Here is a 23286-nt window from a genome sequence, read left to right as displayed (position 1 = left end):
GTAGCAGATAACTGCAGAAATTCTCGCGCGCTCTTTGGCTAATTTTCATTGTCAATAAGCGGACAGACACATGAATTTATAATTTATGCGAAGCGTCATTGGGCCTCTTGTGTTATTGATCATGAATTTCGTTATAACATTGTCAAAGTAGTCTGCGGATGCACCCGGCTATCACCTCGTGGATTCACAGCTACTTTGACAATGTTATGACGAAATTCCTGATCAATAACAGGACAGACGCATGAAAAACTGACGTCAATTTGTGAAATTGACAATGAAAATTAGCCAATGAGCGCGCGAAAATTTCAGCAGTTATTGTAAAAAAAAACTTGACCGTAAACCTTGCATTCTCGGCCTCCAGCCAAGCAGTATCAGGGCTTTCATCTGGAGTTCTGCTCCATATCTCAGGCGATCTGCGCTAAATATCTAGTTTCCGCTTAGTCTATCTCATACCTATGACGCATTTACCATCCAAGTCTGCAGACTTCAAAAATTTATCACTCTGTTTTCAAAATTTGTGTCGTTTCCACTTCACATAGTTTTTCTCAGCCCTCGATGAAGACTGCCCGAAATATTCATACACGCTGGGTGATATTTAACAAAATTTGGAAGCAAAAATGTTTTCAGCTGTTTGCACAACTTTGTATTTTGTTTACAACTTTCTATTAACTCTATTGCTAGCTGGTAATAATCTGCACTAATGTAATATGCTCTTGTTTGTTGTTGATATACCAGGCGTACCCTCGTCGGCCGTATGTTTGTGTTAGGAGAGGGGTGGAGGGTTATATTAGCTTTAATAGGCCACGTTCCTACGTTTGCATTTCTAATGTAAGATTCCTGTGAAGGGCGGTAGATAGATAGGTAGAAAGATATGATTCAGGCAACTTGCAGGTTGATCAGCTTTGGTGTTCGTGGAAGGCACGTTGTCTTAGAATATACGTGACACCTTCTAGATGGCAAATTTAGCCATGTAAACAGCAGATTTCGTATTAACAGACGACAGCAAATTAAAAAACTTTTCTGATGAATTACAACTGAAAACTGCAGCAAAAGAGGGCTATAAGGTTGAAAATAAGCAAGATCGATGCATTGCACTTGTGACCGTAATCGTCAAGGAGAAAGTGACGTACGAAACAAACTTAAAATTTCCTCTCTGCAAAAACAAAATTCAAACATAAATAGCTTAGCTTCAAAATGGAAGTAATTAAGATAAGATAAGATAAGAACCTTTAATTTAAGTGTCAAATGTATTTAGCCCTAGCTGACTAATTGGGGACGTACACTAAACAAGAGCCATTAGTACTAAAAAGAAAATGCTAAACTTACTAAATTATTTAGACAAGGGCCTTAAGTACTAATAGAGCTAAAATGATAAAAAGGATCAAAATTATTAAGAATGCAATCTAATCACTGCAAAGTTGATAGCAATTACTGTTATTAGTTAAGTTAAGTTTTCTGATAAGCTACGTTTTCTGATTCTGTTACGGAAAGTAGTTAGAGTGGAGGCATCTCTTATATCCTTACTGAGTTCGTTTGCCATAACAAAAGTCCTAAATATCTGATTGTATGTTTACCATAATGTGTGGTATTGAAGTATGGAACCACAAAATCACTGTTCCGTAGCAGATGCGTAGAGGCTTTACGTACGAAAAGGGAGGACACGTTGTCTGGTATCTTGAAGGCGTCTATTATATAAGGAAGGCAGATCGGCGCGTTCTAATAGTTTGTCGTATGTGTCTGACTGTGATCTGTATATAACCCCCGGGGGAGGTACTCCCAGAGAAATTGGGTGGGGTTGTGCGGCCGTTTCCCAAAACCCTTACCCTATTTATGACCAAAATCTGCGATATTCCCTACCCTATTTATGATCTGACCAAAAATTCGAAACCCTATTTATGACCTAACCCTTAAATCAAAACCCTGTTTCAGACCTGCGTTATAATTAGTTCTTTAGTTCAGACCAATGTTAAATTACCGTAAACATAATTTGTAAAAGGTTTTTGCTGATTTTCTTTTCGATAATGATGAACAAGTGGCTTCTTCTTAAGAACATGCCCATATCAAGGCTAGAGCGCAAAAACTATACCCTATTTATGACCAAAATGGCCAAAATCGGCTAAACTCGATACCCATTTATGACCAAAACGGCTGAAAAACCATACCCTCTGGGGCCGTACATACCTATCTAGCCCATATAAGGGAGTACCCCCCGGATATAGCCCTTAACGGCTCGCTTTTGTATGCCTTCAAGCTTCCTTTTGTTTGACGATTTACAAAAATGCCATATCAAATGATGTTAGATGATACATGAGGCAATATACGAGAAAGTACTCCAACTTTCTGACTAGTCCTAATACACAATTCACTCATATGCTCAGTAAAATTAAGATTGTCATCGACATAAACTCCTAGTATTTTCATTATTTCTGCTTTTTTAATGTCTGTGCCATCAATGGTAAGCGTTCTATCACTCTTATCTCTATCAACATTCCTTGGAAAAAAAATAAAAACTAAAGCTTATCTGGATTAGAACAATTGAACAATACTTCGTTAAAAGATGCCTCAAAAGTCCTTTTTAAAGCGAAATAAAAGCGCCTGTTGCTGAAAGTCGAAGAGCGAAAATGAACCAGCATCAGGAAGAAACACTGACTTGGCGCAAATTTGTTGTTTATGAAATGCAATTTATAAAGAGATGTATTTGCGTCTTAAGCACAAGAAGATAGTCCCACACATACAAAGGACTGAAATACTTTAATTTTAAAGCTAAAATACTTGTGTTGTAAACCATAATTTTATTGGATTAGGCAAACAAAAATGTCATGTTTTATAGGGGACGGGTCATGTAATTTTCAACCTTTATTTAGGAGTGGATCACTCAGTTTTGTGCCAAATTGAAGAGGTGGGTCATGTGTTTACTATCCAACACATATTCAAATGCTCCGACCAACCCCCCCCCCCCCCGCCCCTCCTTAGAAGGAAAGCCTTTGTTAACATTGTGAACATATTTTCAGCATAAAGCATTCACAACGAGGCTTGTTCTCTAAGGGAGGGAGAGTTTCATTGTAAGCGTTTTGACAGGAAAAAACACTGTAGGCATTATGGTAGTCAAAACAGCCTCCTACGATTTGGCCCAGAACCCTTTCAATTGGACGCATATAATAGCTCATAATAGGAGGCCGGGGATCATTTTTTAAAAATAAGTTAAAACTTTTTTTTTACCAGGGGGTACAGGTAAGGGTCGATGTAGTTCGAAAATAACGCAGTGGGCGTGCCCCCATTGTGTTACTGGGGACGTACAACATATAAGTGCAATACATTTAAGCAAACCCTGTTTGTTTATAAATTTCTTTTTCCTTAATTTACAAAACTCTCGTGTACCTCACAATCTGACTTGCGCTTTACATAAATGAATTGCCATGAAAGATCTACCAACGGCTGGTAACGGACATTCACATCTACAGAAAGAATTCTTAATCCTGTTCTATCTTCAACACCCTCCGCTACTCAACTTCGCAATTTTTAATTATTTTGACGGCAATCAGTCCCGTCTAAAATCACATTTTTTGTGCGAACGTGTTGTGTCTTTTTACGTTTTAGGTTTAGTACTTAAGAAAAATGCAAAAGCATCTAAAAAAGGCATCAAAAAAACTTGACCGTTAACCTTGCACTCTCGGCCTCTAGACTCGCTTCGCTTGGAACAGTGATCCATCTAGAAACAAGCTGTGGTGAGTCTTGGGACTCACTAAAGACCTATGAACATGACCTCAGACTCATCACCATTGCCCGATTTCAAGCCGAAAAAGGACTAGGTACGAGTCTACAAATTATGGGATTAGCAGCTATTGATCCAGTCATAAAATGCACAACAAGCTTTACAAGATCCCCAAGTTTGGTGCAAATAGACCCAATAGTAAGCAAGGTACAACCATTTGAAAACATCAAAATTTACAAAAAAATGTATGGCCATTCGGACGCTGTCCGGATGACCAAATATTTGTGTAATTTTGGCGTTTTTAAATGGCTGTATCTCAGTCAAAACTAGCCTGATTAACACTAAACTTGGGGATTTTGTGAATCTCGGTGTGCTCTTTCTGACTATGTGGATCAATAGTTGCTAATCCCATAATTTACAGACTCGTACCTAGTCCTTTTCGGCTTTAAATCAGGCAACGAGTCCGGTACTTGGTGGATACATACAACAAAATGCATTTTAGTTGCCTTTACCTTCAGAGCTCAAATATAGCTCGAGATACGCCCAGATTAATCTCCTTTAGGGGTTTCATTCAAATTTTCATTCAAATATTTTTTTGTTAGGGAGTCCCCTGCCCCCCTCGGGGGTATATGTAAACCTTATTTCACAGAGGGGGAAAAGAGAAGGCAGTGACCTAGCAAAACCCGCGACGCAAATGACCCTGCGTCCTTTTAATAACCAGACCTGGCAAGGGAACTTCTGCTTGACAGGTTTTGTGCAGTCACACTTGCCACAAATCAACAACAGCCGTGGTGTATGCTTCAATTTTTTAATGAACGGAATTGTTAGAGCTAGCATTCATATTTACAATTATAAACAAGCCAGTGTTCATAAAACAGACGAGGTCAGACGAAGCCGTCAAGATCAGCTGCGTCATTCTCTTCAAACTAACCCAACGTGGACACAGCCGGTAAAAAAATCTGCACGAGTCAAGCGTGTCAATGTTCTCTTTCCTGTCTTCTTCACGTGCCGCTATAGCACGAGGCTCACGTGCCACGTGCTATTCATGGTTCTTTTGCTCGTGCTATTCCGTGAGCTTTGTCAGTGCCCCGCGATTTAGACCATGCCTGGTTATTGACCGTTCCTAAGTTCTTCTAAGGGAGTTCCTTGTCTTCCAAGTATCTATACTCAAAAGTGAAGCCTTCCTTTTTCCTTTGACCCCATTTTTCATAGTCGAAATAGATGTAGGTGCCCTGAAAAAAAGAGAGAGAGAGAGAGAGAAGTAAGGCCCTGTCCACACTACGCCGGAGAAATTTGAAAACGGTGTTTTCACTCTGAAAACGCATCAAATGTTTTCCGTCCACGCTATGCCGGAGAATTTGAACACGCAAGAATCAGCGGTCATTTTGGAGTTGGGTTTGAGGAAACCTCTGGCAGGGAAATCACCTGATTGTCGCGATGTCATCGTTTTCGAATAGCTTCATTTTCAAAACGTTTTCCGTCCACACTAAAATGCAAAGCCAGCGTTTCCAAATTCCTTCGGTTTGATGAGCTCCGTTTTCATGAGGAATTAGTGTGGACGGTAGGCCTAACTGTAAAAATAAAGCTGCTTTTCAAATTCTTCCAGAGTAATGAGGACGGGACCTTAGTGTCGAACATTACGTTTCCTCTTGTCGTGCAAGAAGCTTGTTTGAGCAAAAAAAAAAATCCACCACGGGTAGAACCATGAGGGGAGACCAGGAGGGGGCAAAATTTACAATCATGGCAAGTTAGGGCTCGCACGTCACCCTTCATGACCACACTTACTTGTTCGTATTCGTCCGTGATAGCCTTCGGTTCCTCGTGTCTTTGAAACCACATCATGTACTTGGTGTGGAATCTCCAGGATTGCTTTTTCAAAGCCTTTGCTGCTAAGTACTGCGCTCTTGTTCCCTGAAACATTTATAACAGATCTACTTACACCGGCTGCCATACATTCTTTATAATGTGAGTTGTGATCATCTAGCAGTAAATCAAGACAACTTGATAAATAAAATCCCTTGGTCGCTACGTTTTCCACTAAACATCATTTCATAAAAGGGGAATTGAGACATTGATCAACCTACGGACTTTTCACAAAACGGGGGGATTGTCTCAAAGAAAGCAGACCAAAACTGATTTCAGAGTAAACCCCTACCTAGCTTGTGTAGACGTAAAACAGAGGAGAGAGCGAGGGGGCACGGGGATGGAAGCAGGGAGGTAGAAAGGGAAAAGCAGGCAAGGGGGGGGGGGGGGGAGAGGAAAGGGGCTGGCAGGCTTGCCATATCATAATTATTGTGAAATTTTGCCGAAAGCAACAACCGTACGAGAGAAGTTATTAAATCGTTATAACTGAAATCCAGGTACTAACTCACCTCTTGGTAATAGAAAATAAAGAATAACGTCTCTGTGGACAATCTTTGAAAGAATTCTATCGAGTCTACGTGTTGTGGAGGATGTTGATGGTGATGCGCCGGTGTAGGGTAAGGATTACGAGGTAAACAAGGTCTGTTGACACAGAAATAAAAGGTAAGCAAACCTGAACCTGCTTTGATCACTGTTGAATGCTTATACTAAACGTCACCAGCACCGGATCTCTCGCCTTCACTCATTTCTTACAATGTTCGCCTAAGAGAACTGGGGAGAAGTCACTTTCTAGTGTAGCACCAAACTCAACAACCTTACTATGAATACGGTACCTCGAGAATCGAGATCAGTCTAGGGTAAGATCAATTGAAAGTTCTGCTCATTGGGGTTAACTTAAATGGTCACAGTTACTAGTGACCATAAGCACTACTAGTGAGCCTGTACACAGGCTCGCTAGTAGGGTAGAAACTTAAAAACCCAACGAAAAAAGCGTCCTGCGAGATCTAGTTCCCAGACCGCACTCAGCTAGGGAGTGTTTACAGGCTTGCACAATTTACAATCCACCTTAATAGCCAGGGCAAAGAGTACATGTACATAAAGTAACACTGTAAGACCTAAGGAAGTAGTAGGTAGCATACCTGACTTTCTCAGAGTCCGCCGGAAGCGGTAAATGATGGTAAGCAGCCTCTAGCATGGCCAGCTGGTAACATCTCTCCTTGTTCAGGGGCACAGGACCTAAGGGAGCCACACCCAGTAGGGGCTGGAGGTGCGCTGTGTTCGTCTCTTGTAAAGCCTTGCTCTCATCTGTTGTTTGGCTGCTGCTTGAATCAAATAAACCTGAGGACAGAAAAATGAAAGCTTTAAATCTAGAGAGGGGAAACGCTAGGATTAAAACCTGACAAGGAGGAACTTAATCTGGCGAGGGTAACAAATAATCAAAATTATAAACCAACCATCCACCAGTTGTGGATTCATATTTTGCGACAGTTATCCAGGAGTAATTTACAACTTCTTAGATTCAAATTTCCATTCTTTACTTTCGCGATGTGACAAATATAACACTTTTTGAATGTCTAACTTTGTGGCTTGAATAATTGAATAAGTGATGAAGCCACTGCCAGCCAACAAGACCTAACAACTTTTCACATGACAAAAAAAGAATCACCTTTACCTCTACTTTCTGTGCTGTAGTCTGTTGGTGTTGAGACAGGATTGTTCAAACCTGCTGTAGCCACCGCCTGTGCTGCCATGGACTTCAACGATGAGAATGTATTGGAAGTTGAAGGCTGCTGCAAATTTAAAGGGGGAAAACCCATATGATTAACATTGCTACTCACGAAGAATTGAAATGATAGATTAACTGAAGTAAGTTTAAATAAGCCACTGTGAAGGTAAAACGAAGTTATAGCAAGAAAATAGAACTGCCAAGACAAGTTGGCCATTTACAGTATTGTGGTCAATAGGCTGAATTCAAAGTTATCACTCAGACGTATACCCGGCTAGTGATAAAAGTGCAAGAATTGAATCAGAGGCAAAAAAATATTTCTGTGCTACGAAATTAGGTTTTCTGGGTTGCACTTGTTTGCTGGTCCAAAAAACCTTTTCAATTCATCTGCAAACTTAGAAGTTCAAGGCAAGTGACAAAGAATATTGACTGGCCATGAGATATTACTCACGGCAATGTTTTAACTACTCAACTGTGCTAATTTTTACCCCCAAAATACTGAAATGACGAAGACAAACTGCACTGAGAAACACCGTTCTACAATTTCAGGTTTTTTTCCCTATATCTCAAGTATTCTCAACAGGCTAGGAACAAAAAGAATTTCAAACATTTTGACTTAATAGTATTGCAAAGGGTCACAAGGCAGACACCTTCTAACAGAGCTGCGAGTTGCAATAATAACCACAAGAAATTGGAAGACACCATTAAGGGTAATAGAGATAAAAACACTTTTGTCTTTTCAAAATCACAACTATAAGATACCTGACTTGGTCCTGAGTTTGAAATGAGATGAGACCCACTCAAAATTGGTGCAGGTGGATTAGACGATGTCACCAAAGCCTCTCCTCCTAATGACATAGTAGGATTGGATAACACTGAACTGGCATTTGACACCAGAGGTGCAGCCATGGACAAGTTAAACCCACCAAGATCCGATGTTTGGACAGAAGAAGGGACAGAGCTTGGAGGAAGGGTAGATGTTAGGCTTGTCGACACAGATTGCACAGGAGCCGGTGACACTGTAGACGTCGAAGGCTTGATCCCAAGGACAGAACTAAGAACAGGTGATGGTTGTGGTAATGGGTTAGGTTGTGAAGGTGGCGTTGCTGTTGATATCGTCGGTGGAGTGGTAATGGACAGAGATGCAATGGATGAAACAAAGTCAGAGATGCTTGATGCAATGCTTTCTGTTTCTGTATGATGGAAAGTGAATCAACATCAGTAAATTATAAATAGAAACTTAAGCAGGTAAGACTATTCTCCAAAGTTTTAACAGTTACTAGCTCCTGCTTTAAACTTGCTTTTCTTTCTTTTGCAGAAAAAAATTCCTTGGCCATGAATTTACTCAGTAACGTTCATTATCACCACCCAGAGTAAGCATAAAATTCCCTGACTTTGACTGACAACTTATATATTCTGATATTATGACATTCTGATCACATAGAGCAGTACACTGAGGGTTTCCTGACCTATCATAACCATGTCCGACCTTGTAACAATAAAGCAATTACCAGGGAAGTGGTTACTCTGCATGGACTGTTCTGTGCCATTTCCTGCCAATGAACTGGGCCGTGATATACTGCTGGGCATCGTTGTTGGTGCTGATGACACATGATTGACCAGTCTTGATGACACTGCTGAGGCCGGGGGAGAATCCGGTACACTATCAACATGATTCTGCTGTGCAGCAGCAGCCACAGCATATCCTAACACGGGAGGAGGAGGAGGTGTGCTCGGAGGTGGTGTCTTGAGTAACGGCTCCTCTCCATTACTGGACTCATGATTCTCGAAGGCATTAGCATGAGTCAGTGAACTGCAATAAATAACAAAATAAAATGACGATCTTGATGCCCTTTAAGGGAGAATATAAAGTAGTGACTCTAGTATAGCACACAAAGTAAATACCTAACCACTGACAACAAAAATAAACAAAAATAATGCAGGGGTTTTTATTAAAGGCCAAGCACAGTGCAAATTGACCAGTTGTGAGGACGACTTTGACCACCTGTTTTGACCATCTAGAGGATTTCAACTTTTTCTTACATTAAAAGTTCAGTTGAAATAGTTTTGCCCAACAGCAAAAACCAGTTGCACTCCTGCTGAAAACATTAACTAAACCCCTGATAATGGAACAGACTTTTATATTTAAGAATGTTTACATTAGAGGGGAAAGATACTCACTTAACTACTTTTGCTGGTGTATTACCTAAAAGACAATAAGAGAAAATGATCAGATTAAAAAGCAGTTCTTTCTAACTTTCTTTTACAGAAGTTGTTACAATCCACCATGTTGGAGAGGGACTGATTCCAACAAATTCTGTTTTGCATTTCCCATTTTAAAAACCAAGTGTGATCACAGACTAAAACTCCTAAAAAAATCAAGCAATGACTATAGTTGAATGACTTTGTAAATTTAAGCTTACTAGCTTTAATGATAATTGGACTTGATATGCTTGCTGGTGAAGTCTGTGTGACTGACGGCTGGCTAAAGCTGTTAGTCTTGAAGGTTGGTGTTCGAGGGGGTGAATTGCTTGGCAGGCTATTCCCTTGAGAAGAACCATTCTTGGAGTTTTTTCTTGGTGAGCTCTGCAGGATAAGAATAACATCCATGTTCATCCTGGCAGTTGTTTCCCTTATTATACATACACCTACACTTGGGTGTAACTGTTTTTTAGTTGATTTGGGTAAGTGTCCCATTGGTACACTATTACTAATCAGGGTTCTCAATAAAAGCCAGCTGCTGCCTAAAAAAACTGGCTACTTGCATTTCTGAGCCACCTACTCTTTGGGCATGGGGTCCGGGTGTGGTGTACATTTTTAACTACGCTAGCGCTGTAGGATAAAAATTGAAAAAGCCTTTCTAATCCGTCAATATTCTTGACGTTTTGACCTTTCTCAAAATTTTATTAGGAAGTATCTCCTTCACAAAGCGTAAAATAGCATTTCACATCTTCTCATTTCAAAATTTTGGGGGGAAACATGCCCCCGTACCTCTTGAATCAGTGTCAGCCATCTACTCCATGAAATAAGCCTTCTACTCACTAAATTAATGAGCACCCTGTATTACTGATTGAGATTTTGTGTGCTCTGTTAGGAAAAACTGTTTTGAGGTTGAAAGGGTTCTGGTTGAAGAATTGTGGTATTGATCAACTATTTCAAACCATGGCAATTGAAAAAAGTGAACTATGTTGAAGCCTCAACCGAGTCAACCTTTTGAAACCAACATGTTGTTTGAGGCTGATTGAAGAAGTTGATCTTGAGACCAAAGCAACTGAAAAATGATTTTTCTAGTAGATTAAAAAAAAGTCTTAACTGAGCCACTTTAAATTTGCAATTTTTTTAAAACGTGAAATTTGCAAAATTAACTGGCCATGACTTCTTCACAGACTGACAGGCACCGTAAAAATGTTTCAAAAGCAAAACAACTGTTTGAACAATACTCCAAACTGTCATTGGTGAAATTCGACTGCTAAAAATAGCTGATTTAAATGTCAAAACAAATGAATCTTTCTCATCTAATTATTTCTGCAGTGGTAAGTTTGTAAGTACACACACAATGACAAATCACCCATGTATTGTCACTCCATAAATGAAATGTTTTATCCCTTAACAATTCCACACAATTTTACGCATGATTTTATCAGGAAGCTTGTGTTTTGTTCTACTAATTTCATAACGATAAAGAACATTGACGTGTTCTTTCAGAAAATGATGTCTTGTTTGTCAAATATTTCTTTTCAGCATAGTAACATGTTCAGTTACCCATTTACATACCACACAGCCAAAACTAAACAAACTTAAAATTTGCATATGTGCTGAACAACGTGCGTGGTAACATGGTACATGTACATACACAATGAAATTCTGACCTTGTTTCCGAGAAAAGGGTTTGTTTTCCTTGAGAAAGACAGAAACTAGTTCAGACAATTTCATTTTGTTTACTAGCCAAAGTGGCTGGTGGAAATTGAAAACCTACTAGCCAAAACTAAATTTCTACTAGTCTGTGGCTAGTTGGCTACCATTAGTGTTGAGCTCTGTCAGCCTAACTGCGAGGGCAGAAATTCTGTCATCTTGAATTTTTTCAAACGAGAGACAAAATCTCTCTCCAGGAAGTGACTGAGTCACGTACAGGCTTTTAGCCAGATGGGTTTCCAGACTCTCCTGTGGATCGCCACTTTCTAAAGAAAATTTTTTTTTTTTCATGTTGCCTTTTCAATTGCTCATTTGAGCAGGCCCTATAGCACATTTTGGACAGCCACTTTTCAAATTCTGGCTAAAAGCCTGGTCACATAACACACTTGTCATGTGTAAGTAAGTAACATCCGTGTGGACACTGCATTTCTTTGTCTACTCTTAATACAACACTTGAAAAGCTATTACCAAATTGATTTTGGTACCCACTCCAGGTGTTACAGGTGTTATCGGTGTTCCAGGTGAGGTTGGTGTGCCAGGAGAGTTTGGAGGTATCGTAGAGCTTGGCGACAAAGGAACATGATTAAGAATAACATCATCATCATCTGTAGGGGAAGTTGCCAGTGTGTTTACTGTAGAGGATAAAGTAGGTACATGTAGTCAATAAACTATATATCCTGTCAGGATTTGAATGTTAAACTTAGCATCTACTGTCACCTTACATCCTTTCGAACCCATGATCGTTTCTGATAACATGCTAGTTATATCTTTAAATACCTGCTTTACAATAAAGGGTCAACCTACCTAGCCCTCAATATTTGAAATGAGTTCACTTCGATTTGTTTCAGAATTATGAAAGTTAACATTTTCAGCACAACTACACTATAATAATCAGAGTCTAAACACAAATTGTAATGCTAACAGCAGCCACTGAGAAAACAACTGATGTTCCTATTGAAAGGACACACCCATATTAGTCTAAAATCTCATGACACTTACAGGATGCAATATTTTCTTCAAGGTCAAAGTCATCATACATGAACTCGTTTTCTTGGAAGTCAGGTTCCTGAAGAAAAATCATAATATTTCATTGATAATATATCTAAATGTAGCACTGGCAACATATGGCACCCTCTATAGCAGGGCCCCAAAAAGTTCAAAATTAAAATACACACCATATTTTTAACACCTTAACACATAAAAAAAATGCTTGTAATTCAAAGAAATCTAAAACAGCAAACATTAATACCACAGAGAAACAAAAAATAACAACAGGTATTTTTCACAAAATGAACATTTACAGGCAGGAATTCACAAAAATCAAATTTTGCACTCCACTCCTGATGTCAACAAGGAAAAAATATTCTAGACAACTGGTAGGGGAGTTAAAAAGGATGTTTGTTACCTAACCAAACTTCTGCAACCTCTGGTAAATTTGGTAGATGATATATCTTTCTCTACAATCTCATTACCTTGTAACAGTCCAAATAATAATCCATATCTTCTTGTAATTTCTTAATCTGCAAAGAAAAAGAAAGTATAAATCTAACAAGCATGAATATAGCTACAAGTGAAGCACCAGAAAGAGGAATAGCCTTATACAAGTAGCTAAATCAACAATGCACGCAGTTGAACCTGGGTTTTAGCAAGCAAAAATCTGGCAACATACAAATCCCACGTTTTGCAATGATTATTATTTACGCTTCCTCCCATTACTGACAAGAAAGCAATTTAAACTACAGGAGGAAATATGGATTTGACATAGCATGATCATCTACAAGCTATCAATTAGAAACTGAAAGTGTGTGAAACAGACTGAATTTTGCACAATCTTTATAGATGAGAGATTTCTAAAACAACCTACATATAAATAAACCTACCTATTAAAGTTCAAAAGACATGATGGTGTGTGATGCAAGCTGTAAACAAACAAATCAACAAACAAAAAACATACCTCATCAGGCTGTATTGTACAATTGTCCAGCATTCTAAGGATCATCTGAAAAAGGCGAACACACACATTAACAATCATTGGATACACAGGAAAAGGCTGTTTAAACACCCAAGTGACTCGCACTGCTGGAGGCTTATTCTGGTTTCAGAAGTAAACATATGAAGCAAATAGAACTAATACTACTTCCCCTGGATGAGATGCCAGTCCATCACAAGAACCTTCCAATGCTTTGATTTAGTTACCTCAAAATGTTGCCAGTACCTATTTATATTCTGGGTGTGAGAGGAAAGTGGCTCTTCCTAGAACACAGCACAATGACCCTAGCCAGCACTCATAACAGTTTGCTAAGGGAGTCCAACAACCTAACCATTAGCAGAGCTTGAAAAAAATGTGAATAGGCCATTTTGCTAATGCAAATATTCCCTAGTTCCATTCCCTTGTGGGGGCAAGAAGTGATCACTCCGCCAAAAATGGCCTCATTAATACATTAAATAGATAAAATTTTGCCCCCACAAGGGACTGGAGCTAACATTAGGAAAATGGTGTATTCCAGCTTGTCCTTTGGACATGAAGCTCTCAAATTTTGCTTGCCCTGAGCAAGTCTGAGTTTTCATTGGCAGACAACTTGCTTGAGCCTTTGCCCATTGGGCAAGTGACAATGAAAAGTTACTTGCCCCCACCCATCCCAGACAACCGGACGGTACTTTTTTTGAGCCCTGGAATGGTCATAATACTAAGTTATATATTACAAAACACCCCAAATACCTTCAAATGGAATGTAGCAACCCTATATTCCATTCCAAGCTTGTGCTTACACACAAATGTACATGTAGCTAGAGATAGTTGCCAACCACAATGCTGACATGGTTAAATTTCTCCAGCTATTAGCCTGGTGCCTCTCTCTACCCAAGGTGTGTAAATGGGTGTGAGAGAGTTGCCTATGCACATAACACAAGGAAATTCCCTAGGACTAAACTGTAAACTGCTTGATTAAAAGCCACAAATGCTAACCATTTGTCTCACTATGACTAGTAATAATCATTCTGTTAACACTCGAGGTTTTGTACATGTAGCTCATATTACAACTCAATATGTTGGACAGAAAACGATAAATACATATATTTATTACCTCCCATTGCTGGTTATGATGCCGATGTCTCATTGCCCAATCTTGTAATTCATCCACTTTATCTTGTCTCTAAATAAGGGAACGAAGATGGTTCATTCTGTGTGTTTATGTTTTTTTTTTCATTCAAACCAATGCTCTGAATTAATATGCAGTCATGTGTACACAAATAAAATGCTAAGCACGTATGTCCACAACATCCTCAATATCTAAAACTTATTTTATTTTGCCAAACATACATATGAAAGCAGTTTCTTTACCATCCAGTGATTTTAAGGTATTTCCAAAGAGCATTCTCCATGCAGAAAGAATATAATGTCTTGAATTTGATTGCAAGGTATCCACCACAACATGCTCAAATTCAAGTCAATAATCTGCTATGCAAATTGCATGTGTCAATGTCACATTTTTGGAGTAATCTTTGTAGTACAAAACCATTTTCACAGAAAGGCCTTACATCTCTATCAAGCTTCTTCTTCCGTGATCCTGCATAGACCTGTTCTATTTCAGATTCTATTTGGTCCACCTAGGATTAAGAATAAATAAATGAATACTACATCTAAAACAAATGTTAACATAACCTAAAAGGTTGAGTAGATAACATAAAACAAATAGAATTTTTACTGTCTATATTACAGATCAGTTCAATTATGTCATGTTCCCATGCACACACTAATTAATGCAGAAAATATCTCTCTTATTTCTGGACCATAACACTTAAAGAATAACAACCACAAATGAACTTAATCCTGGTAAGTCTCAAATGATTAAACAATGCAAACTTAACTAACTATTTTGGAAGGTCTTATTTTGGTATAGAGACTCTTTTTTCTCTTAGTCTTTTAATGATAATTGCAAATCATTAAAATTACTCAGAAACTTCCCAAAGTGTTCACTATAACTTGATTTTTCTTAAATCACTATGATTTGCTTTGGGTAAGCCACCAGCACTTATTGAAAGGGCTGAATTCCAGAGAATTTTTGTAACAACCAATAAGAAAAACCAATCACGCCTGTGGCAAGTCAAAGTAAAACACCTTCTGTAAATGCTAAAACCAATCACACTCAGAGTTGTCCCCTTGTGTATGGCAAACTTTGTGCCAGGCCTCTAGTAAAACAAAAAAAGGCCTACCTCTATTTGTAACCTATCTAGGACTTCCTGCAACAAGAACAGAAAATCAGGGAACTTAAATCATCGTCAACAATTTCATCATAGAGAAGTTAAGTTAAGTTCCTTATCTCAGATGCAAAAGAAATATATTATGTCTACACCTTTAACAGCTGCAGACACCTGAAGTTTTAATCTTGACTTTTGGGCTCCAGGAAATAAAAACAAAAAGTCCTTGATGAGTCCTCAAGAGTGCGAGCATGAGAGCAGCCACAAAGAAGGTGCAAAGAAAAAAATGTCTCTGGACTTCTTTGTAAAAAAGGACACTTAGTCCCCTCCACTACATAACCACCTTGCCATTATCACCTCCATCTTCACCACCAAAATTTAATCGAGCAACATGTAAATACAAAACAACCACCACACAGTGTCACACGTGTATTGGAGTATGTTGTCTCAGAAAGAGTGGGAAAATCGGAACCATCTGACTTCTGTAGGCCATGAAGCTGTTATTTCCTACCAGTTTGGGAAAGTGCCTTATATTTTGACAGAAAATTTATTTGCAAGATATGTCATGAAAGATGCTCAAATTTCACAAAAGTGTAAACATATGCTGCAAGTGAAATATGAAACCCTGTGGTTGGTCACAAGATCTTAGTCATGCAGTCTTGTCTGGTTTCATCAACATATTTCACAAAAGTGTGAATGATAAGACAACGTAGATTGAATGAAGAGTTTGATACAAGAGAACCCAGAAAGGCAATTAGAAAATATCTTTCTCAGTCATTTGGAAAGATATAAGGCCATTGATTGATCCAGCTTGACTCAGCCACCGTATTTATTCACTCTTTTACGTTTATATATGGCTGTAGGACTAGATTGCAACACTAGATTGTCACAAAATGCCTTGAAAGTAATACGGGCATTAATATTGTAGGCAAAACATTATAGACATAACAAATATTTAGAACACAGAAAGTGTCATTAATTTACAAAAGGTAAAATTCTTCAAGCCATGCATTTTTCTTTTTTTTTTTTTGTACATGTAAAAGTATCAATGTAGCCTGTACATTTTCTGCAAGCCCAACTTTCTTGGCATGTAACACGTGTTCTTCATGTGGATGAGAACCAAAAGGGATTTAACCATCAATAGAATACACACAGTATTCCCATGTAATTAGTGTGTGTGTGTGTAAAAGTGCATGTAAAATTTTTTGTGTGCATCACATGTAAAGGGTTGCATGTAAAGCTGTCATTTTACAGAACTTGACACTTAACACTTAACACTACTAGAGTCACCTCTGTTTGTCTGTAAGCTGAACTTATGGTAAACCCAACATTAAAGACCCAAAAAATCTTGTGTGGTTTGGTTGAATGGCAGAACTGGGCAAAAAGTTGATTTCAAATAACAATTACCCTGATTAGCATGGGAAAGACAAAGTGAACGATATTGGGAGTTGTAGCCAAATGATACCATATTGCACTGACTCACAATCTGACTTTGACAAAGCTTCAGAAAACCAGACACTTGAGTGGGAAAACTTTAAGCAGGCAACGATGAACAGATTCTAAAATGCAGGCCTCTCATTAATGGCCGGTAGCTGGCAGGAAACAACCGGCTACCGGCCAATCTTCAGCCGTCTACCTTCATCTCACTTTACCATTAATTTTGATGAGAAACAAAATAATGAAAAGATGCCACTAAACCATTGCAAGATATCCATTTCAAACGTCCAAGTCTAAGATACCTTTCAAGAGTTTTAAACATGTTAATCTTTCCCATGTGCAGTGGATGCAGTAGACAGGAGTGAAGAAGCAGGAGATTGAAGGTTTGTGAAACACCTAGGACAATTTAACTGGATCCCAGACTTCCACTTCTTGAGAGTGTAAGTTTTTTCAATGTCAGTCAATTGAGCAGAGAAACTTAATTATAAAAAGAAAACTTTTTGTTTGAGACTGTTGAGATTTTGAATAAAAGAACAATAATTGTTAAACACAAAACACAATAAATATAGTCATAGGTTTGATTATTCTTTGGGCCCAAATACTGGGCAGACTAGAAAACGTTGAAAACAGCAATTCCAAGCATCTGAATTTTAAAAGGAGGCATGCGCCTTATGTGCTTGATCAGTAGGCTATCACTTACTTCCCAATTAGGGGTATCTACTCAAAAGCTTATTGACAGTCCTGCACATGACAACTGTACTTAAAATTACTGGTGATACTAGAAAAGGACAGTCAATGCTTACGCTTGCACAATAGAAGAATACCTATTCTTTTAAGATGAAGAGACCACACTCACCGTCATCCAAATTCTTGCCTCTTCTCTCTCTTTTGTTGCTGGGTCTATCTTTGCTGCAAGTCCAAGGCCTATGTACATAACAAAATCCAAAATAATGTGTAATTGTCAAAAGTGTCTTCAAATGTCCAGAAAAGTGCTAAAGACAGACATGCCACTGTTTGACTTTAATTGTAACAAATTTTAAACTTTTTATGGTATAAGTGTTGAGAATTAGCCGAAATTTTGTAATCAATCATCAGAAATAATCAGATTGTCCCAACCCATCCTTCATCAATTATAATCATAATTATATGTATTTCAAAGATGCTTGCAGATCTCACACAAAGTCTGACATGTACAACACAGTGCTGCCCAGCTGAGAGAGGAGCCTAAACACCACAATACCAAATGCTGACATCCCACATTTATATATTGTGTCAAAAAGAGTTTGCCAGGATTTTTAACCGCACAGCCATGGGCCGAGCGCTGTTCTTGTCCTAAATGTTGTTTAATTTTTTTTTTTTCGTTTTGTCAATGACCAGACCCAAACTTCCTCTCTGCCAAATTTTGAATCACCCAACCTGTTATGTTCATTCGCCAAAAGCTGTTTAAACATTAATACACGGACAATGTTTTGGATATTGTTTTCTTTATTGTATGTAAAATATATTTTATTTTGGTTTTATCGAAGCATTGGATTTGAAGGGAATAACAAATATGCTAAAAAAGGTATTACCTCAGCCATGGAATGCACTATGTGGTAAAAAGATTGTGTTTACTTTGCAAGTTTATTTCGCCAGGAGTGACAGCTTTTTTAGTTTTCTGAGTATTTTTTGTATTTTTAGACAAGAGAAGTGGATGATTGTGCTGTGAAATTGAAGAGAGTTCAGAGATCGGAAGGAAAATTAAATATTTGCAAGCCAAGCAAAGAACGTGTCAGAACATGCAAGGATTACGTCATTGGTGGGGAAATAACCACCCTGCTAAAGTTAGCCATGGATAACGTAATTCTTGAATTATGTGACTTGTGTGACTACTTTGCTAGCCCTTTACTCATGGAAAAAACTATTAAATTTAAGATTTCACAAAGGCTATGAGTGATGGTGCAATAATACAGTTTGTGTTGATTAAGTGATGTGGTGTCTACAGTGATCAATGAATATTTGGAATCTGCACTGCGTTGCGACTGTAGTGCTACAAAAACAGTTAAATTTTAGAAGCGCAGTTATAAGATCTAAAAGATCTCCTTGTTTTCTAATATCTGTCAAAGCAGTGTTACTGAGGTGAAAGACACCTTTACAGGCAATTTATCAGCTTGTTATTTAGCGTTTAGCACAATTTGTAAGATTAATCAACTAAGCGCAGTGGAAGCTCTCTTAACAGACACTCATAAGCAGACAGCCCTACATATGACCGCCTTCACAAAATCCTGTTTGAACTCCCATACAAACTCTGTATTTATTCATTCCCACAAGCAGACATTCCTGTAAGCGACCATTCCCATAAGCGACCGCTCACACTTTGAGGGCTTGCGACCTAGACTTTTCCTTAAGTTTTAAGCTCCCCTAAGCTGACATCCGAAAGGAAATCCCATGTACATCGCAAAGTATTCAAGTTAGTACTGGAGTAAGAATCTGTATATCCCATTGTACGGCAGTTATCTTTATACAGTTATCACCATTATTAAAAACAAAAAAAATTGTTTAAAAGCAGGGTTCTTTATTACATTCCCAATGTTTAATGTTAGCTCGGCAAGCTCCCATAAGTGGCCATGTATACACCTTACAACTCAAGTGGCTACTTACGAGAACTATTCTCATAAGCGGCCAGTTCCAGTTACGGACACCTTTTTCGCAAAAAGAACTTCCACTCTATTTTATTAGGTGTGAGTGAAATATAAAGAGCGGCCAAGTCAAACCTAGCAAAGCATATGTAAGGCAAATAAATGTACTATATCTGCTGTTACACTGGTCTGCAGAAAAGGAAAAAACATCCATTTTAATGTTTTTAGTTGTCACCCAATAATTTTTCATCTTTATGTAATAATTGATTATGCATCAAGCATAATAGATTGCCGCGTCGGTTACAGTTTTTGATCAATTTTTAATAATAATCGATGATCTCTACTATCCTGGTGGATACAACTTGGTACATGCAGACTGTGTGAACTGGTCACTAATCACCCGAAAGGTTACATCCTTATAGGGAATCACATTTTCCTAAGCAGAATACACACGTACAAAACACAGAGTTATTACACTGTTCTATACCTCTCAGGGAGAAAGGAAGGGTTTCAGTTAACAAAAATCTTTACAAAAAGGAGTCCGAAGCATGACATAGGGATCTTAAATAATGTCAGTGCGTCCATTTTAGACATTAAGCAACCAGAATAATATGAATGTCCCTTTTATTGGAACGTTTTTCTCCTTGTTACTGTAGACTACAGGTAAGGTAAAGTCTGCATACGAGCCAAGTGGCCCATCAGGCCGGAGCTTAACCCGGTTTCTGTAGCATGAAGCGACTAAGAGCATTTCTACTCCCCCCTGGATGGGATGCTAGTCCATCGTAGGGTTACCCCCAGCATTACGTTCGCCGGTACCCATTTATACACCTGGGTGGAGAGAGGCACTGAGAGAGTAAAGTGTCTTGCCCAAGAACACAACGCAATGTCCCCGGCCAGAGCTCGAACCCGGACCGCTCGATCCGGAGACGAGCGCACTAACCATGAGGCCACCGCACCTCCTCTGCAGACTACAGACTGGGTATAAAATATGGACCAAGGTAAAAACACTGCCTTGGGTACAAAATATGGTCTATCGTCTGCTTATTGGGTATAAAACACAGACAAAGGAAAAAAACACTGCTATTCCTGCCAGTCATTTGGCCAGATGCTGTAAGAAACCAGATTAAGATTACGATTTCACATTAACAATGTTGGGAGTAGTACTTTTGACTGATCTAATATTCAACCTTTTGCATTACAAATTCAGTTTTTGCCAAAGTAAAACAATATTATTTGTTTAGAGACTTGGTCCTCATTGTTTTACACTTTGTCTGCATACTGTAGTCTGTGTTTTATACCCAAATCCATAAGGCTTGGCCCGAGTTCTATACCCAAGTCTGTGTTTTAGACCAATTCCGTAGTCCAGGCTTTTACACCTCAGTCCATGTTTTATATCCAGTCTGCAGTCTGTATTTTATACTGACCAGTTATACATGTACTACAGACCTGATGACATCAACACAAAAACTGGGATGCAGTCAGCAGCTGTTCACCATTACATACGTTAACAGTTTCAATATTTCTCATTCCCTCAGGTAATATTGTCTTTATTGAAAAATGATTGCATTGTTCTTAGAAAACTTCAACAACATGGTAAACATGTGAAGTTAATTAAAGTGAATCTTTCTCATCTCTACAATCCTTAAAATCGATATTTGAAAGAAATATACTTTGATGGTTAATGGTATGCCTTTTAATATACATTGTGTACCATGATTATATATTAGAATGACAACAACAAGTTAATCAATTGAATACCTTCTTTAGAATATGCCTTTGTTTTAGTCTCTCTCTCAACAACTTTAAATCTTTCCATTTGCTAAAAAAGTACAAAAATAAAACCAAATTATAAAAGATATAACCACTTCCTTGAAAGCTAATTCAAAAAAATTCCCCACTCAACATCATTAAACAACTTCCACAATGCACAAAGTTAATCCTCAGTAATGCAAAGCAATTTAAAATTATTATTAAAATGGCGCCTTCACTCTTGGACGCCATTTTGAAATAACTATGTACGAGATGTGTACCGTCTCAATGAGTTTTCTGTTATCCTGGAGAGTTCTTTTGTCCTTGATATCGTTGGACGCCATCCAAGTCTTAATCTGGTCTCGCAATCGCTGTGGAAGTACCGGAAAACTTTAAATTTCAAACTGGCGGCAAAACGAATCGAAACTGGACAGGATACTTGTAGGCAGAGTTTGTATGATACAACGACGGCAAAACAATAATAAAAGCTAAGTTTTACACAAACCTGTAGTTTCTTGATCTCCTTCTTAAGATCTGCCTCATATTTCTCTTTTTGATTTGCGTTTGTCGCATTGTGAACCTGAAAGAATACGTCACAATTTAGAACGGTACAAACTGTCCAAGGGTGAGCTCAACGTGCTCAGAATAGCATCGCGTTGGAACTTTTTGACTTGTAACTTTGCCAAATACCTTTTGCCAGATGTCTTCAAATGTTTCTACGCCTTCTTGAACTTTCTTTAGGCAACGGTCAATTTCACCTGACATTATACAAGTAGCATAAGAAAAGGAAGTTCGACACAGTATGCAAGCTAAAAAAACATCACATAAAAGCCATGCACTCGTCGTACCTTGAAGCTTCCGTTTATCCGCCATTACCTCGCTGCGTCGCTCTTAAGAAGCATAATTTCGTAGCTGGAAGAACTGCTAAGACATTCGGCGTTGAAATTCCGCAATAATGGAGAAAATGGACGGAAATTAATTCACGTACAGTAAGAAATATCGTCGCAAATGATGCTTTTCACCCCGCCATAAAAAATACTATGGGATGACTCTTAGAAAAGCGCATGAGCACACTATCGAGTTGTCATGCGCAATCGTGTGTTTTCCTGAGGTACAAATATTATATGGCCTAAATTTACAAACATCACGACATTTAGCAGTGAAAAGAGGTAACAAACAAAACAAAAGCATTCAGTTACTGTGCTTTAATAAACGTCGGATACTGGGAGGAAAATATTTTTCACAATCTTGAGTTCTTTTATGTTCGAGTCAAGCCTGAACTCGCCAACTTGTTCCCAGACCATTAACGTGCAGTTTGGTTGTGAGGACGCCTGACACTTTGTATGAATTCACTCGCGCCATCATGGTTGCGCCCGAGTTATGCAGTGCAAACCTCACTACATTTAAAGCAACCACCCTACTCCTTGATCATGTCATGAATCGAAGGATCTTACTTTGCCGTTGACATTCACGACAACTTGAAAGAACTGAAACTGCTACTAACGTTGATATCGTTGTCTCCTGTGGTCCCCCCCCCGGGGGGGAACTCCCAGGAAAATTGGGTGGGGGTGTGCGGCCCGCTTCCCAAAACCCTTACCCTATTTATGACCAAAATCTGCGATATTCCCTACCCTATTAATGACCTGACCAAAAATTCGAAATCCTATTGATGACCTGACTCTGAAATCAAAACCCTGTTTCAGACCTGCGTTATAATTAGTAAAGGGTTTTTGTTGATTTTCTTTTCGATAATAATGAAAAAGTGACTTCTTAAAAGCATACCCATATCAAGCCTAGAGTGCAAAAACCATACCTTATTTATGACCAAAATGGCCAAAATCGGCTAAAATCGATACCCTGTTTATGACCAAAACGGCTGAAAACCATACCCTTTGGGGCCGCACATACCTATATAGCCCAGATAAGGGAGTAACCCCCCCCCCGGGCTCGTGGTTCCCTATCAGCCTTAGCTTTGCAACCTTACTACCCCGCCCTGAAGTAAAGCGTACGGCATGACTTTGTCATTGACATTTAAAACAAGTGTCAAGATTGGACATCCACTCGATCCCTTC

At 38.7% G+C, this 23286-nt stretch overlaps 1 protein-coding gene across 3 annotated transcripts; it reads right to left on the bottom strand.

Annotated features, from left to right (window-relative positions):
• Positions 1 to 4505: 4505 nt before the first annotated feature.
• On the bottom strand, positions 4506 to 22266 carry LOC145490987 (CCR4-NOT transcription complex subunit 3-like). 3 transcript variants are annotated; one of them, XM_081470116.1, is made up of 22 exons: positions 22063 to 22266; positions 21905 to 21972; positions 21720 to 21794; positions 21496 to 21585; positions 21224 to 21284; positions 17704 to 17771; positions 15426 to 15452; positions 14751 to 14819; positions 14297 to 14365; positions 13168 to 13212; positions 12686 to 12733; positions 12213 to 12279; positions 11682 to 11845; positions 9725 to 9887; positions 9483 to 9507; positions 8813 to 9114; positions 8064 to 8494; positions 7248 to 7365; positions 6715 to 6913; positions 6085 to 6217; positions 5498 to 5623; positions 4506 to 4944 (listed from the first exon to the last, which is right to left on the bottom strand). In XM_081470116.1, exons 1-22 carry the CDS (start codon positions 22085 to 22087, stop codon positions 4846 to 4848), a joined length of 2472 nt encoding a protein of 823 aa, XP_081326242.1. In that variant the 5' UTR covers positions 22088 to 22266; the 3' UTR covers positions 4506 to 4845. The 3 variants fall into 3 exon arrangements, with proteins under 3 accessions (XP_081326242.1, XP_081326243.1, XP_081326244.1); XM_081470117.1 differs by having other exon boundaries at positions 7248 to 7362; XM_081470118.1 differs by having other exon boundaries at positions 11703 to 11845.
• Between the last annotated feature and the right edge of the window lie 1020 nt (positions 22267 to 23286).

This window comes from Orbicella franksi, chromosome 6, assembly GCF_964199315.1.
Source record: "Orbicella franksi chromosome 6, jaOrbFran1.1, whole genome shotgun sequence".
In the NCBI taxonomy this organism is placed as follows: Eukaryota; Metazoa; Cnidaria; class Anthozoa; order Scleractinia; family Merulinidae; genus Orbicella; species Orbicella franksi.
This window is presented reverse-complemented; position numbering and strand designations above follow the sequence as displayed.

Coding starts and splice junctions, on each gene's coding strand:
- LOC145490987 (XM_081470116.1), bottom strand. CDS start 22,087: ATGGCGGATAAACGGAAGCTTCAAG. Junction 14,366..14,750: donor AGAAGAAGCTTGATAGAGAT/GTAAGGCCTTTC, acceptor TCCCTTATTTAG/AGACAAGATAAAGTGGATGA. Junction 4,945..5,497: donor TCACGGACGAATACGAACAA/GTAAGTGTGGTC, acceptor TCTTTTTTTCAG/GGCACCTACATCTATTTCGA.